At 44.3% G+C, this 17484-nt stretch overlaps 2 protein-coding genes across 2 annotated transcripts; one reads left to right on the forward strand and one right to left on the reverse strand.

Annotated features, from left to right (window-relative positions):
* The first annotated feature begins 668 nt into the window (after positions 1-668).
* LOC136441896 (CUB and sushi domain-containing protein 1-like) lies at positions 669-12582 on the forward strand. The gene is made up of 20 exons (XM_066438443.1): positions 669-771; positions 972-1065; positions 2014-2231; positions 3007-3142; positions 3645-3833; positions 4203-4331; positions 4764-4925; positions 5380-5568; positions 5914-6101; positions 6303-6453; positions 6802-6975; positions 7164-7346; positions 7518-7688; positions 9119-9253; positions 9825-9984; positions 10255-10357; positions 10556-10640; positions 10964-11251; positions 11645-11867; positions 12290-12582. Exons 2-20 carry the CDS (start codon positions 1014-1016, stop codon positions 12447-12449), a joined length of 3096 nt encoding a protein of 1031 aa, XP_066294540.1. The 5' UTR covers positions 669-771; positions 972-1013; the 3' UTR covers positions 12450-12582.
* Positions 12583-12715: 133 nt separating this feature from the next.
* Positions 12716-17009, reverse strand: LOC136441897 (D-amino-acid oxidase-like). The gene is made up of 11 exons (XM_066438444.1): positions 16930-17009; positions 16223-16420; positions 15697-15811; positions 15371-15450; positions 15071-15136; positions 14853-14907; positions 14502-14603; positions 14080-14162; positions 13667-13784; positions 13378-13485; positions 12716-13021 (listed from the first exon to the last, which is right to left on the reverse strand). Exons 2-11 carry the CDS (start codon positions 16414-16416, stop codon positions 12902-12904), a joined length of 1041 nt encoding a protein of 346 aa, XP_066294541.1. The 5' UTR covers positions 16417-16420; positions 16930-17009; the 3' UTR covers positions 12716-12901.
* Positions 17010-17484: the final 475 nt, after the last annotated feature.

Consider the following 17484-nt stretch of genomic DNA (forward strand, 5'->3'; position numbering starts at 1 on the left):
TTTTCTTTGTTTTCAGGTAAATACCTTTTGTCAGGCATTATTTTTCAACCGCCCAATCTTTGCACACACGTGCACACACACACACACACACACACACACACACAACACACACACACATGTACACGCATGCATGAATGTGAGTGAGTGAGTGAGTGAGTGAATTAACGCGTAACAATGTGAGACCAGAGAATACACATCTTCTACACTCCAACAAACAAAAGCGTGACTGAATGTACATGCGAGTTCCATGTACATGTGAGTTCCATGAATAAATGTATGTCTGAATGAATACAGGACATTACCCTCCCGTCACGAGACATTCCTGACGCACGTCAGACGTTTGCGCAAGGAAGAGCGTCCTGATAACGACTCGAGTCGATATGGTGGCTTGTTTAACGTTTTCTACGCGAGCAAATACAACCCTTCCTGTTTTTTACATGAACATTGTAAACTGTACTGGGCATTGACTTACTAGTATGTAGAAGACGACAACCAATTTACAGGTAAACAGATCTGTATATGACATCCAAACTACAAAGAGTTGTATCCAGCTGCCGCCGTGTGTTTGCAAAAAAAGGTGCGTTGCGTCGAAGGACGGTTATACACCGGCTTGGTGAAACATATACAGATACAGATCTCCGAATATCATGTGGGCTAGAACAAGTAGAACACCCACACAAGCGGCGCACAGGTGTCCGCCCCCCTACCACTCTCACACAGGATTAGCTTTACCAGTCAGTTAGTTCAGAGTAGTCCACCGCACGGATAGGGGTAAGTTTGAAGTTTCTACATTGATTTTGTCTTTCAATCTGATGACATCATTATTTGGCAGTTTTCCATCATCTGCCTTTGGACATTTATTCAATTCCCTTTCTTCTTTTGTATGTGTATAAACTATGCTCTTATTTTCGTTGTCCATTTTTTGCAAACAGTCGCCCCTTCTTATTTGTGTTTCATGCCGTGCGCAAAAGGTACAAAGAGGGGCCAGCCAACATAGCCATCTGTGGTTAAATATGGCGACATTTCAGGCATGTCTTGTCCTTCTATGTCTGGGGGTTCTGACAGGTAAGATTCTTTGATAGGTATGATCGGGTTTGTCGTGACCGTGTAGGTTTAAGATATTTGCAAACATTGACTGTTAAGATAGTGTAAAGATGTACATACAGTGTCGTTTCTACAGCGTAAAACTATGTCGAGAGTACAATACAGAAGGATCAACACACTTTACCCCGTGCGTGGTTTGTTAACGAGGCTTCTTAGGGGTGCATAGGGGCCGTAGTAAATTGTGAAGTCAAAATGGATATGATATTTGATGTATAATACAAGCACATACAGTTCACACACATGCAATGATACGCACACATCAACGTCACACACACACACACACACGCGCGCACACACATGCACACACACACACACACACACACATGCATTCACACAAGCGCGCGCACACACATACATACATATACACATCAGTACACACATACATACACACACACACACACACACAAACGTACACTTACATAAATTAATTGTGCAATATTTGCAACACAAACACGAACGCTGACTAAGAGGAGCGAAACTTGGCACACTTCTCAGTCTTAGTATCAAAAGGATAATGTAGTTTGCCAAGTTTCGTTCTTTTAACACACCGCGTATTCAGGACCCTGATGTCTACTCTACATTCACGCGGCCTCACTCCATAATAGTAGCAGCTTAAAAGAAAATGAAATGAAAATATGTAACATGTATTCATATAATTTATGATACGGGTGCAATCTTAGCTTTCTACAATAATAAAAAATGGATCATGTAAAGTCTCTATTGTACAGCCATCGTCTGTGTATGTTATGTATATCAGTACGTACTTCCTGGGCTTTAGTATACTAGTGTATGATATCCATATACATGTATAGCATATGGAAATTACCAATGTACTTCCAATCATGCGGACAAATTAAACACGACATCAAGAGTGTGACAAAGATTTTGGATCCACCTGTCTCCTTATAGACGTAGCAGAATCATGTGGTGGCGACCTTGTAGCCACCGAGACGACTCAGTTCCTAACGTCGCACGCGAGCTATGGCACCTATCAATATCCGGACAACCTGAACTGTCACTGGACCATCCAGGCCCAGTCTGACCACACCATCGCCGCAGAGGTCACCAACATGGACATAGAGCACGATGCTGGCTGTCCGTACGACTATCTTCGATTCTTAGAAAACGTAAGTTTAGATATGCCAACAGTTACAAAAATGAACAGTTATCTGTCTTTTGAATCTTATCCAAATTTAAAACATCGTGACAGGTGTTTGCATTCCGTATCTTCGAGACTGGTGGTCCTTTGAGGACCAAAATTGGAGAATATTTCACAACTTTTACGCCAGGCCAGGCATTTTTGGAGCCTGCAAACTACACGTATCTCCGTATATTCATAGTCTTGTCTGAATTTGTTTATGTTTGTATTGCATACCCGGTAAACCGCATGAAGGCGTAACACACCAGGTTTGTACTGTAGAGTACAAGCTGCACATCCGGACAGATTTATATGATCCAAACACACCGGGAAGGACCCCTAATCTTTTCGATAAGTGTGTTGGGTTCTTTAACGTGCTTGAGGTGTGGCTCTCCTCAAACACGGGACCTCCATTTAACGTCCTTTCCAAGGGACGTCCCCAACCGAAGCTAGGTACATGTACTCATTTACACCTGGGTAAAGTGGGCTAAGTCGTGTTAAGTGCCTTTCCCAAGGGCACAACGTCAACGGGACAAATCAGGGAACCCCGGATTCGAACCCGGTATCTCTGGGTTCTGGGGCCAAACACACTGCCTGCGCCACCGCGACGCAATGAGATTCACATTCAAATCGGGAACGTTCGCAACAATTTGGCCGGTGGGATACGTAGCCACAGAAATAAACTACAAACAATTCATCAGTTTTCTGAAATACCGTTTGCCGACAGTCTGTTTGACTATGAGTATGTCAATGCTTTCTCGCAGGGGGTCTACAGTACCAAGTACTGCGGGACCGGTAGCCTCCCGGCCTTCGACACTTCGACCTCTCGTCTGGATGTTTACTTCGTCACCGACGATTCCGTGCAAGCAGCAGGCTTCCGAATCAGCTACAGGGCAGTCTGTGAGTTGAGAAGATTGTGCAATGTTCTGTCGACACATTTAATATATAGATATTTTTCAGTGTTCAATGTCCATTGGTATGAAGTCATCTGTTGAAAATCATTTGTAAAATTTGCAGGCAAATTGTTCTAATGAACGATGACCGATTTGACTCGTGTTTGATAATAGCCTGGAGTCCAGCCCTCTTAGCTTAAGTCCGCTACCCAAGCTCCGCTCCCCGCCAAGTATTTTCGGCGAATATGCAAATGTGTATCATTTGAATGGTAACGGTGCCCAGTCTTCTTGGCGTGGAGCGAAGCTTGGGTAGCGGACTAATGCTAAGAAGGCTGGACTCCCGGCTTTTATGATATGGAGCCTCATTATCTTGTGATACGGCTGTCACTAAAGGTTTTGTATAAAATCATCCCAAACGTTATGTCGTAAGATCACACGCTGTCAGTATGTTATAATGTTTACGTAATGAAAACGACCGACGTGGGAGTCTCATGTTCATTGTGTTTCAGCTGCAGGAGGAAGGATCCGGCTTGCAGGTGGCTCGACCCCGAACAAGGGCCGTGTGGAGCTGCTGACGGGCGGGTACTGGGGGACCATCTGTGACGACCTGTGGGACATCAATGACGCGCACGTCGTCTGTAGGATGCTGGGATACCACCGGGCAATGTCCGCACATGGAGCGGCCTTCTTTGGTGCAGGTGGGTGGGGTGAACTCTTTCGTTCAGTACAGAACAATGAAACAAACTTTCCAGTGATTTCTAAGCAAATGTGTGGCTTCATCCTCTTTAGCACGGTATATTTACATCTATCCGTTTCCAAAACAGGAGGCCCAAAACAGATAAATACCATGCTAGCTACAACTGTGCGTCTATTCGTTCGTTTTTTGCACTTATTAAGTCCGATGAACGCTTGGTAGCCTCGTATCATCGTCTTTGGCATGTTGATGAAAAACCTTCCTGATCGACCCATGCATGGCCTGGTGATGGAACTGCTATTGCTACTGGAACGATAATTTCACGCCGGAAAAATCCTAACCAAGTCCATAATGTCTTTGGCTTCTTTGGTAGGCTCGGGAGACATTGTTCTAGATGACGTGCAGTGCCGTGGAACCGAGGAGACGATATACCAGTGTCCGGCCGTCACTAACTCTGACTGTACTCACCAAGAAGACGCAGGAGTTATTTGTGACCCTTACAGTAAGCCTTTCCTATATTCCCACCCAGTTATTATCACTGTGTTGTATCATTGCAGCTAGTAGGTACCAATCTGACTGAGTAATGAAGCTGTTGTGACGTGCCCGAGGACCCCCATTTTTCGTCTCTTCCGTTACTTATTGGCCGAGTTATAAGTAAACCAAGTGGTTGCAATAGTCAAGGGACGGAAAACATATGGAAACCATACTTGTGAGCTATTTATAGACTTCATTTCATATATTGCATTTTAAACAATCAAAATGCTTACGTTTCTAGCCTAAAACTTACAACTATAAGCTGTTGACATTACCAGTGTTGGAAAAATAAAACACAACTGATTGAAAGCGGCTGTTGCGCATCCCGTTGTTCCGACTGTCTTAGCGTTGCTAGGATGCTCACATAGCTGTTGCTAATGTTGAACTTGACCTCTGCCAGTCCGCCCATGTGATGACCTGCCAGACCCGGCGAACGGTCACGTGACGTACGACCAGGCCTACGCGCTGTACCACTGCGATCCTGGGTACGAAATCTCCGGAACGCCGAATCGGACCTGCACGGAAAACGGCACCTGGTTCGGCCCCGAGCCGTCCTGTAAACGTCAGTATGCCGTGATTTCTTACGCCACAGCATAACAACGCTTTATCTCTACTGTGATAAAAGATGTGCTCTTCGTATAAGTGAGCAGCTGCTTACTTTAGATCATCGCTTGCCCTTTGTGACACAGGGCAAGCGCAGTGGCTAGATACATGTACATGCCGTCCTGGGAACCCGAAAAAGCGCGTCTTTTTGGGCGACACATGATGAAACACTTCCAATCAAATCCTTTTCCATACGATGTAACTTAATGCACTTCATTTGCTGTTTTCAAATAAGTCTTTGGAAAGACGTTAACGTTGTCGAAATTTATAGGCGAATTTCCAAGTTTTCGACCGTGGCTCGTAAAGACATTAGAAATACTCTCGTACCGGGCCTAAGCACAGCTTTCGCGCCGTGTCTTTACGGGCCACGGTAGATTTTCCTTCGTATCTTCCCTCTCCTACATGTCACCTAGGTGTCAGCTGTCAGTTGCCTGACGACCTCCCGAATGGGTACTACACGTACACCGGGCTACAGTACATGGACACCATGACGTATAGCTGCGATGCCGGGTTCACTTACGGTCATTCAGACAACAACAAGGACACGTTTGTCTGCGGTCCCGACGGGAAGTGGGACTACACGACCTTTCCAACCTGCACAGGTAATCAATTTTTTTAGCGTTGTTACTAATTCCGCGTGCTTGAAGTTGTTGAAGTTCTCGCGTGTATCTCCCCCCCCCCCCCGACTCTGCCAGGCTCCACAGGTCACTGGAAAAATCGTAGAAATTGGCCAAATAGACGGAATAACTATAGAAGTTACAGTTCGCGTATTGGACCCCCTTTCCGTAGCCAACTCCCTTAGCATACTGTTCACTCTATTTTGACAATTTTTCCTTTTTTTCCAGCAATCCACGGGGCCTGGTAGAGCCCCCCCCCCGATAGCCCCCCCCCCCACACACACACATATATTCAACTCTTCCTTCACTATACATGCATGATTGTTTCAGCGCTCTGTGGCAACGGCGACCTCCTGGCAGACGACAGCGGAGTTTTGTACAGCCCTGGCTTCCCCGGGAACTACCAGAACCGCCAGCGCTGCACGTGGGTACTGAAGCCCAAGGACAACCACCTCACACTCTTCCAGCTTCACTTCCTACAGACAGAACACTTTTACGACAAGCTGACTGTGTATGAGGTGCGTTTTCCTTGCTGATGACTTTAGGGATTATCTAACGGCTCAACAGCCAACGGAAGTGACGTCGACATTACTAGGCATCTGATGCACTTAGAAAATATTAAAACGTGCCAGGATAAAAATGGATGCTCCATCTTATGTTAACTTTCTTCTCATTGATCCAATAGTTTTTGTCAAACTATTATATTTTTTTAACGCCAGGGCTCCAGTGAGGGCGGTGACGTCATTGTCTCGTTGTCCGGGCGGTATCCGCCCGATGACGTGTTCTCGTCCAAGACGACAGACGACGTTTACGTTGTCTGGGAAACCGACGCTACGATGACTGACAGGGGCTTCAACCTCACATATTGGGGTGAGATTTTTCTACTGATTCAAGGTTTTTAAAGTGAGTCGAAAGACAACGTGTAAGCATGATATCGCTGGTTAGTTTTCACGCAATTGTTCATGCTTCTCTTAAAAAACTCACAAAAAAACTCATACCGGAAAGGATTTCCTGACTTCATTATCCTTAGTTGTTTTCGTGACGGTGATGATTGTGACACTGAACTGAAATAGCATCATGGTACATGTAATTTTGTTCATCTATATTGGAAATGCGATTGCATCTAACCTACCAAAACACCGTTGGTGCTCAATGCTCATTAATGCAAGGACTTCTCGTCAACTCAACTACTCTGCGTGATCTCATCTTTCTCTGCAGCCTCCGACTGTCCCTTCCCTCCCTCCGTATCCAACGGAGTCAGCAGCTTCTCCGGGCAGCTGGCAGGTGCCACGCTGGAGTACACCTGTGACCCTGGCCACGTGCTGATAGGTGCTCCCAACACCACCTGTGTGGAAGGTGTTGGGTGGTCCGCGCCGAAGCCTACCTGTCAAAGTACGATACTTGCTTTTCAACGTATTGTGGTTGCTTTTACACGAGAACATCATATTCGTGCAGCAATGTATGTAGTTTTTTCACAGGGAAATAATTCACCAAATTTGGTGGGTGGGTCTTGGGTAAAGAAAGAAGCGTTCTCCTTGCGTCATTTGTTTCAACTTAACGCACCATTCTTCCCAACCCAGTTGTCACCTGTCCGGCTCTGCCATCTCCGAACCAATTGGTCGTCTCAGATCACGTGTGCATGACGTACGGCTGCACGGCCTCGTTCTCGTGCTCCACTGGATTTGAACTGACGTCAGACAGCCCCAGTCAGACGGTGTGCCAAGCAGATGGGGGATGGAGTGGACAGGTGCCTGCTTGTCAGGGTAAGCTGGGCAACGCCAAACTAAGTCTTATCTGTGACTTCGTGGCCTAAAACATTTCTTTGGCTCGAAATCTTGACTTTCTAGCGCCCTCTTTTCTTTTGTAGAATCTGGTAGATATACGACACAAGTTCTCACGTTTTATTTTCTTCCCGTTTGTAATTGCTACAACAGTGATCCACTGCCCGGCACTGCAGCGGCCAGAGTACGGCAAGATCCTTGGGAACGAGACTGCCTGGGGTTCCGTCATCGAGTTCGAGTGCAAGTACGGGTTCAGTCAGGGCAGTGCATTTCGGACCTGTGAGGGGGCTGGCACGTGGTCCGGAAATGACGTCATCTGTAAAGGTGAGTGGTCGGGGACCAAGCTGAAGCTAGCCCTCGATTCGGCCTTCGATTCACAGCCTTCGATTCAGCCCTCGATTGGATTTTGCCGCCGATTCAGCCTTCGATTAGAGGGAATAGACAGAACATAGCGACCAATTTAGTTACCGATTCGAAAAACCTAGAATCTATGCCAGCTCTCTTACAACGAATACAAAAAGCAACACAATGATCAACTAGTACCAAATCACTCAACAAGAAGATATTTACTTGCAAATAATGTCGGAAAGGACATAATATCACGAATTCGGCATAAAATAATAGTGACAACTGACAAGGGACACTAGCCCTCGATTCGGCCGTCGATTGGATTTTGTTCAACGGATTGTAGCGCTTTCTGCTGTTTATCTAAATGTGGCCCGTGAACTTGAAAAAGTGATTGGGACACATTGGGATGTAATGTACCTAATGCGAGTATCAATTTCAACGGGCCGGATTTAATGAACGAGCCGCAGGGGGTCTAATCCGGTGAAGCTAGCCCTCGATTCGGGCATCCATTGCCTGGAAAAGAAAGGCTTGCTGGACGGCTTGTAGCGCTTTCTGTTGTTTATCTGTGGCTCGTTCATTAAATCAGGCCCGTTAGATTTGACACTTGCATAAAGTGCTCTAGATCTCAACGTATCCCAATTACTATTTCAAGTTCACGGGCCACATTTAGATAAACATCAATAGCGCTGCAATCCGTTCAGCAAGCCATTTTATGTACCCCTTTCTTCCCGCTTTTGAACGGTTAGACCCTCCGCGGCTCGTTCATTAAATCCGGCCCGTTGAATTTGATACTCGCATTATATACAGTAGAACCCATTGCGTCCTAATCACTTTTTCACGTTCATGGGCCACATTTAGAAAAAACGTCAAATAGCGCTGCAATCTGTTGAACAAAATCCAATCCACGGCCGAATCGAGGGCTAGTGTCCCTTGTTAGTAGTCACTATTATTTTATGCCGAATTCGTGATATTATGTCCTTTCCGACATTATTTGCAAGTAAATATCTTCTTGTTGAGTGATTTGGTACTAGTTGATCATTGTGTTGCCTTTTGTATTCGTTGTAAGAGAGCTGGCATAGATTCTAGGTTTTTCGAATCGGTAATTGAATTGGTTGCTATGTTCTGTCTATTCCCTCTAATCGAAGGCTGAATCGGCGGCAAAATCCAATCGAGGGCTGGATCGAAGGCTGTGAATCGAAGGCCGAATCGAGGGCTAGCTTCAGCTTGGTCATCGGGGCCCATCGAAGAATGGCATTGTGTCATCGCTTTTCTGTTCTAGGAACACAAGAATATTGTATCTTAAAACATTTTATAGGGGATTAATCAAGTGCGTACATCAGGACTTTTATTCTAAGATATAGAGAAACATTTCAAAACGTTGTTGTGATGTTGCCGCACCTCTCCAGATCCAATACAGTGCGAGTTTGAAGCCGACTTTTGTAGTTACGTGCAAGACAGGACCAACGACTTGGACTGGACAAGAAACAACAGAGAGACTACCTCACCAGGCACAGGCCCCAGCAGTGGATATGGGGGCTTAGGTGAGGCGTTCATTAATGGTGATATCTTATACTATAGTGCCGAAAATTCCAAGACCCCCATGCGAATATTTTGAAGCTTCTTCTTCACTTACGATACAAAACGTGGGTCTCTTCATTTTTCCACTGCCTTCAAAAAAGAAGTCAAACCCAACCATAGTCAACCTTAGTAAACTTAGAACTTTCACAGTAGACTAGATAACTATTTTTGATTCCCATGTATTTCCATGTACTTGTTTGTCTGCAATTAGCCTTCGGGCATGAACTTGCAATAAAGTTATTATTTAAAGTGATCGAGGAAATATGGACACAAAAACTTTATTCTTTCCTTCCGTCACGACCAACATGCATTGTTGTATTACATGTAGCTTAAGTTAGTAGTTTTTAAGCATCATATAAGGGATTTCAATAACTACATATGCAGATTGGACATTTTCCATTAAATTTCTCTCTGCTACATGTAAGGTAGCCGTTTGCCACCGAATTTGTAGTGGGTATGGGGTTAGGCAGCGGGGAGGAGGTTAAAACACGGACGTTTTCATCTCAAATTCACAGATATCAATTTCTTTTCCAGGCTACTACGTGTACATCGAATCGTCTCCCCCGCACAAACCAGGTGACGTGGCCCGCCTCATCAGCCAGGAGTTCGAGTCGGAGGGCTGTGCGCAGCTGCAGTTCCACTACCACATGTTTGGGGACGCTATCGATACCCTCAATGTGTACATAGAGACAAGGTAACGGAATCCGGAATGTAACATACAGACTTGAAGCACTACTAAACATGGAAAATCAATATATCTATACGAACACTAATTGTCTGCCTATCGATTCTTACATTTGATGGTAAATTTTGACAGTCTAGTTCTGTCTGAATGTATCGAATGCCAACACATAAATTGTGCACCCTTGCCAAGAACGGTCGGTCAAATATATAATCATTTTACATTGGTTAGTAAAGGTTGTGACATTGCATAGTATAAAGCTTCTTTACTCTCTTGTTGAAGGACAAACAAGCTGGAAAGGGAGCTCGTGTGGGCCAGACAGGGGGACCAGGGATCGGCCTGGCAAGAGGCACGGATCTCGTTCCCCACAGAGGGGTATCATAAGGTACGTACCCGTTATACGTGTACGAACCTTCTTCAGACTTTTATGACATGCAACATATTTTCTTCACAGCGCAGAGGACAAAATAGCACACCGTGTTGTGGAAATCATTGACGACATTTGCCGGTGTGATATTCAAACAGATTTTTATTTTAAGGTTTTAAAAAACCTTAATACTTTTTCTAACTCCTCTTCTTTAAGGTGATCTTCGAGGCGTTTGTGGGGAGATCACACACGGGTGACATTGCGATAGACGCCGTACGGCTGATACAGCAGCTATGTGCAGGTAAAGACACAAACTGTTACAGAAAATAGAAAATAGCCTGATCTCCTGATGCGATGAAGAGCAGGGAAAATACAAGAATTTAGTTGTGCAGCGAAATGATACATAGAAAGCAATTACTAATACATTGTATTTGTGTAGTAGCAGGCGCTGTTATTGTTGTATTGAAAAGAAATGCTAGCGTTTCTGTTCTCCACGTGCACATACACACTCTATGATGAAGCAAATCATCATCTTAAGACGAAATGACAATTTGGTAGCTATCATGTGACACAGACTGAAATATAATTGAAAAAGTCATATGACTATCTTTTTGGTAAATCTAGAGCCCATAACAGTGCAACCGACGACAGCGGAGCCAACCACCACCCCTTCCCCAACTGCAGAGGCAACCTCATTGCCGTACACCCCTAGTGTCACGGTACCAACTGATGCAGGGACGACCGGCGTGACTACCACCGCGCCCACCACTGTTAGTGCAGAGCCTAGCACAGTTCTGATGACCACGGTGGATTCCACAACGGTCACTATCCAACCAAGCCCGTCCACATCTACCCAAGAGACCACCGACGTACCACCGACCACACTGGCGGCCACTCTGGTCCCCGTAACAGGTTATAGCATTTTTGCTCCCTTCCTCTTGCACAAAAAAACGCAGCTGTCATATCAGCACTGCATGTATGCATATTATATCAAACAGCGCTACTCTAAATTTTTAGTAAGTGCTACAGTAATGTGACGTCGACGAACACACCATGTAAGCCCATTCGTAATTCCGACTACGCATGTGCAGTGTCAAAGGTGAAGGCTCTGGCTTACAAACAGTTGTCGTCTCGACATTGTCAAGATTTGCATAACAATGGTCGGACGGGTTTTGTTTACGTCTCAGGGGCCTTTACCTTTGACACTGCACATGCGTAGTGGGAATAACGAATGGGCTTATTGACAAAAATAGTTTCCGTTTAATCGGTGGTTTTCTATTTACCTTCTTTCTCTTGTTCTTGTAGACTGTAGGATTGACCAGTACGTTCCCGGGGCGGGCATAGACATCATCAGCTCCCCTAACTACCCCGAACAGTACCCTCCCAACCTGGACTGCTGGTACGTCATCACCACAGACCCAGGGTACGCCGTGCAAGTCAACATTTTGAACTTTGACTTACCGGACAGCCCTACGGACAACAACGTCACATCCGGCGGATGTACGGATGACTATTTGGAAGTCCATGCGTGAGTCAAGAAAATCACTGCCTTTCTATAATTGCAATTTCTACTTTTCGACTGGTGCTGCCTTTTGAAGATTGGCCATAGTTAGGTCACACTTGAAGTTGTACCGCTCTTTAATTTCTGTTGAATGCAAAGGAGCAAATTTCTTATGTCCAACACCTGGAATGCTTTAAAACTGTAAAGTTATTAGATATTGTTCACATTGCATATGGACCCCAAGTAGCTTATCTTTTATCACTTGTGATTTTGTCATATACATGTATATTCTGTATATGTTATTTTCGTTTGTGTCATGTAGTTTTGTCCAGTTATATGATTGTTGATATGGAGCACAGGAAGAGTGGCTGCAATGTACTTTATATTGTTACGCTATTTATGGATTTGAATAAACTTATACTTAAACTCTTCTGATATTGATATTTCAGGCCGCTAGGCGGGCCGCCCCCACAGCGGTACTGCGGACAGGCGTTGTCTCCCGGAACAACATTCTCGTCGGACGGAACGTTCGCCCTGCACTTCGTGACGGACGGGGTGTCCGCCTCGGGGGGATTCAGCGCCCTCATCCGCATTGTCGCCGTGGCTTGAGGGAATTCCCGAAGTTCACCCAAGTGTCAAAGTTCGAAGATGAACGTAAAGCAGCGACGTCGACGCTACGCTTTGTGTACAATTGTACGCTACACGTTTAGATCGCACAATAAAGACAAAAATCAACACAGAAGATGACTTGCATTTTTTAGAGAGAGAGAGAGAGATGGGGGTATCACATTCTACTTGTACGAAGAGTACTGCAATGTCGGAATCATTACGTCCGATATCATCCTCACATTCTTCTGACAGAAGCAGAGGCGGAATCAGTTTCAGAAACTTACAAGTGAAATTTATTTTTAGATAAGACATTGCAAAGCTGATTATCCTCCCGAGTGCGGACTTCTTGTCCAAGTTAAGTTTTCATTGCACATTTTATCAAAAGTGGACTCTCTTCCATTCGTATTGGTTTCATAAAAAAGATACAGTAACTTTAAAAGTCGTCTTTAGACTTAGAGACGAGATTTCGTGACCTTCTCCGCCATGATGACCTTGACAATCTCAGCGACCTCTCTTGCGCAGCCGTGAGACCACGTGACCCCGTTTGCTCCATGACCATAGTTGTGAATCACCTGTTGAACAAACTCCGATAACTTTTCATGAAAAAACATGAAAAAACTAAAAAAATTCTCTTGTTGATGTAGCTTTATGTTGTTATAATATGAAGATTATTATTTTGAAATATGCTGTTGTAATATAAAGATCAGTATACCACAAACTAAGCATGCATCAAAAACAGCATAACAGGATTTTCACAAAAATGTAATAAAGTCATCTTTTGTATTCAAGGAATCAAAACCGAAATGTAAATACTCCTCGAGTTCAGTTCCACACCCCTCTCTCCGACTCTTCGGCCAACTTTGAAAATGACCCCAGAATTTATTCTAAATCATCCTTTCAAGTATCAAACCTATTAGTAAACACGTACATCAAAGCGACGCCCCGACTTGGAATCTACCAGCTTCTCTCTTTCCAACCTTATTCCCCCTTTCCGCATGGGCCGCAAGCCAGTCCACTCCTCAACGACTTCAGCACCCTGGGATGTCGAGAAAATGTTTTTGACTTTGATTCGATGACGAATGTCAAGGTTTTGATGCGTAAATCTTAAAACTCCAATTCCACACTAGCCCAAGGGCTGAAATATCGAAAAGATACCAGAGTTGCATTTTCAGGGCACTGTTAGAAATATGCAATCTAAAAAACAAAGTGTGTTTTACCTTCAGCTGTGGGTGCAGGGCGAGTACCCCCTCCCATATGGTCCGAGTGTCACGTGGGTCGTTCGTCTCCCGGTAGTTCCCCTCCTGTTTTATCCCACCTATCACCACGTCATGGAGGCTGCGACAAAACATACAATTCAAGACTTGAACTGGTAAATGTGATGTATGCAAAGCCAAGATCTTAATTCCAGGTCTTGAATTTTCCCCAAATTTGAGACCAATACAAGGTGCATTGACTGCATGTACTGACCAAGAGTTTGGAGACTGTAAGAGGTTCTAGGATTTATAGAAGTCCAAACCGTTAGACGGTTTATATGACCGTTGTTAGACTAGCAGGTTTATCGCCGACATTGTATGGTAAGACTTTCCTGCTTAGTAGCTGAACGAAGTGAAGGTCCGATGACTAAACTCACTTGGAGTATATGTACGGATTGCCCTTGATGGTTGGATGTGGTCCAGACGTTCCCACAAAGTACCGTATCCACGGAGCTTTAACCTGTGAAAGGTAGCAAGGTTAATGGTTATACATGCCCTTCTACGCGCTGATAGACACACATCATTAAAGTAAGTGCTTTTGAAATGTTGCAAACTTGTATATAACAGCACCAGCAAAACTACATCAATAGCCACAACTTCCGAATAACCACGTGTATTTATAATGGTGAGCTTGTTACATTTCTTTGTTATCCTGCGTCATGAACCTCTGCCTTTCCATCACTTGACTTCGTAATCTTAAGGTGGTTGAATTCTAAATCTACTTAAGGACTACACGTGGGAATATCAATCTTTTCACTACGCACGTTACATTTTTTAAGCAAAACGTGACTCTACTAACCCGCATGACTTGGCCCCTGGCGGGGAACAAAGCATTGTCTTGGACAAGGTACTTGGATTCTAGGCCGGTGCAGTTCACAATCACATCGTAGTGTGGAGCCAGCTTTAGTTGGCCATGGAAGCAAACATATGATGAAAAACAGTCATCATTGGTAAAACATAGCCATCTTGCCTACAAAACTGATGAAAACCCATTGTCAAATCCAACATCAACCATGACATTCACCAACTCGATCGCTGTCTATTTCATAGTTATTCACCTCATTCGACTCGAAAGAGATAAGGCTCATGTTCTCGTTGTACACAAGTTAGAGATACGATCGTCAACAACGAGAGGGTAGTTTAAACATACCTCCTCCAATGACTGGACTCTTCTCTGCACGAATCCAGCACCCTTCTCTGTTAACCTGCAATGGCAACCAACAATCCATCTCCACTCACTACTTTTACCTTCGTCTTTTGCGGATAAAGAATCAACAATGAAAATGATTATGAACGACATTTTGTGGTTTGAAAGACATCACAAGCAAGATGGTCTTGGTCTTCTAGGAAGACCCATATCATGGTTACCTTGCATGGGCCCAAGGAAGGAAGTCTCGCGGTTGACAAATGAATGCGGTGTAGAACCAGCCGTGTCTGAAATACGGGCAATAGACGTACGTATCCTACTTGAACACAAACACAAGAATTGCTTTAATACTGTCTTACAATATTCAGGAGATATTGAGTGGAAACACGAAGATGCTAAGCAATCATAGGTTGTGGGGTTCCCCTATAACCTTCTTGGTTGCATGAACAGTTCGATACAAGTAAAGCTCCCAGTGAATAAAAGGAAATTTCTTATTGTAAGAACTTTTTCTATACACCTACTTGTATCCAGGAAACATGTTGCTCAGTTCCCACGCTGTCAGGTGGCGGAAGCCAACAACAATGTTCTTCCATGCAGGGTCCTGGGGAAAAGACGATAAAGAAAATGGCCCACAGTTAAGTTCCAACTGAGTGAGTTGTATCCTAGCAGCAATTACTTGATACTAACTTTCTATTCACAGCAGTAAGTAAGCAAAATTTGACTATGAGTGATTGCCGAATTGCAAGTACGATTTTCCCAAAAGCGTAACAGTATTCATTTCTGTTGTCGTAAAGAAAGACGTTATTCATTAACTGTCAGTTCCCTGTTTGGACTTTTTTCAACTCACCGGTACGTTTTCCATGTGGACGTAGTAACCAGACTGAAGGAAGATGCCGAGTTCGTGTGCGTAGTCCGTCCGGAGCACGGACGTCAGATAGTCAAACGACCACTGCAGCCATCTCCTGCAGAAACCAAGTTCCGAAAATCTTCAGCCAGTATCGAACAACACTTCAAGACAATTTATCGTACCCTTTTCTTTACCTTTTATCAAGTTTTACTTTCTCTCTCGATAGGAGATTATAAAGACACTTTGTATGATGATCTTTATAGTTTAGTTCTAGAGAAAGCAAGCACACTAACACGGACTCAACCGGGATATCGTTGTATACGGGGATAGACCGTGTACAGTGAGCTTAAATTTTAGAGGGGGTTCTTTCGGTACAACTTCTTCTATCTGCAACAGATGAACTTAGCAGAGGTAAGATGGCGATGGCAAAAGACTTTAAGTAAAATGATTGTGTCTTGGATCACAATGGCCCTGAATATTTTATCTAGTAGATCGTCAAAGTCAGCTTAATTGCAAGACTACCCACAGTTCAGCTTTAGTCATGTGTTCTTCGGACGGAGGTTTCCAGATCCCGCCTGCCCCGTAACTCGTGTTGTCCGGACAGAACTTCTCAGAGATGACGGTTAGATCTATGTCTCCGTGCGCATGCGCAACCTCTTCCATGATCCGGAGGGCAGAGGTCATACCCACAATTCCCGCTCCGATCACGGCGACTTTCATCGTCCTGTCATTTGTCCGGGAAAATGTGGAAAGTCTACAATTTTTCGTGATTTCCTTACTATCTATCAATTAACCTGTACACATTCCCATCCCTATCAACTAGTAAAAACGCAAATACGAGTTACTGCAACTCTGTCCCAAAAAGTAAAAGATATACGGCTGTAATAGTGCTCAAAATAGCCCCACCCTACGCCCGAAGCTGAGAGGTTCTTTTCTGCTGGACCACCTCCTGAGTCGTCGCCAAAAGTACAAAGCAAGGAATGAAGAGCAAACAAGTAAGAAAACAATGAGCGTCAAATAATGACAGAGCAGTGTGACGAACTCAAATCTAGAGATACAGCAGACTGCAGGGAAAGCTGGAACCAGAAGAAACTAGGGGGAAGTCAGCAGCAAATTCCCCATACTTTTTTCAGATCTAGTATCTAGAGCGGGAACATACGTCTGCTTGGAGAATAAAGTTTCATTGCAGATGCATTCGATAAACTGACGATTTAACAATGACACTGAACTGACCTTGATTCTTTGGTTAAAATGGTAGATACGATGACATTCGTACTCCTGCAACTACAGTCGGCAACATACAGCCGAACTGAAAACTGGACTGATGACAGAAGGTACAAAGTCCGATAGTCCAACGCTTAACGTTACGTACACTCCTATACAGGCAGACTGCACGAAACGTTGGGTCTACTAATGGTGACACACATTCACGACAATGGCCTCCCGACCAACCTTGTTTGAGCAGTGGTTGGGGCAATGTTGGAGGAAGGTCCTGAATGTGTAACAGAGGCTTTAAGCAACCATTATCAGACAGACTTACCTAGCATTGATCGCAATAAAGTTATTATCATTATTACCTTCACCAAGAAGGTTGTGTTTTCGGGAACGTTCGTTCGTGTGTGTGTCGGTCTGTCTGTCTATCAACACAATAACTCGAACATGCCTGGGTGGGTTGTCTTGATATTTGGTGCCTGGGTAGGTCTTGATGAGACCTCAACATATTTAGATATCAGGCTCTCTAACGGCTTGTTATGGTACTGCAGCAAAACAGCCGTTTTTTTGTATATT

Source organism: Branchiostoma lanceolatum, chromosome 9 (genome assembly GCF_035083965.1).
Source record: "Branchiostoma lanceolatum isolate klBraLanc5 chromosome 9, klBraLanc5.hap2, whole genome shotgun sequence".
NCBI classification, from domain to species: domain Eukaryota; kingdom Metazoa; phylum Chordata; class Leptocardii; order Amphioxiformes; family Branchiostomatidae; genus Branchiostoma; species Branchiostoma lanceolatum.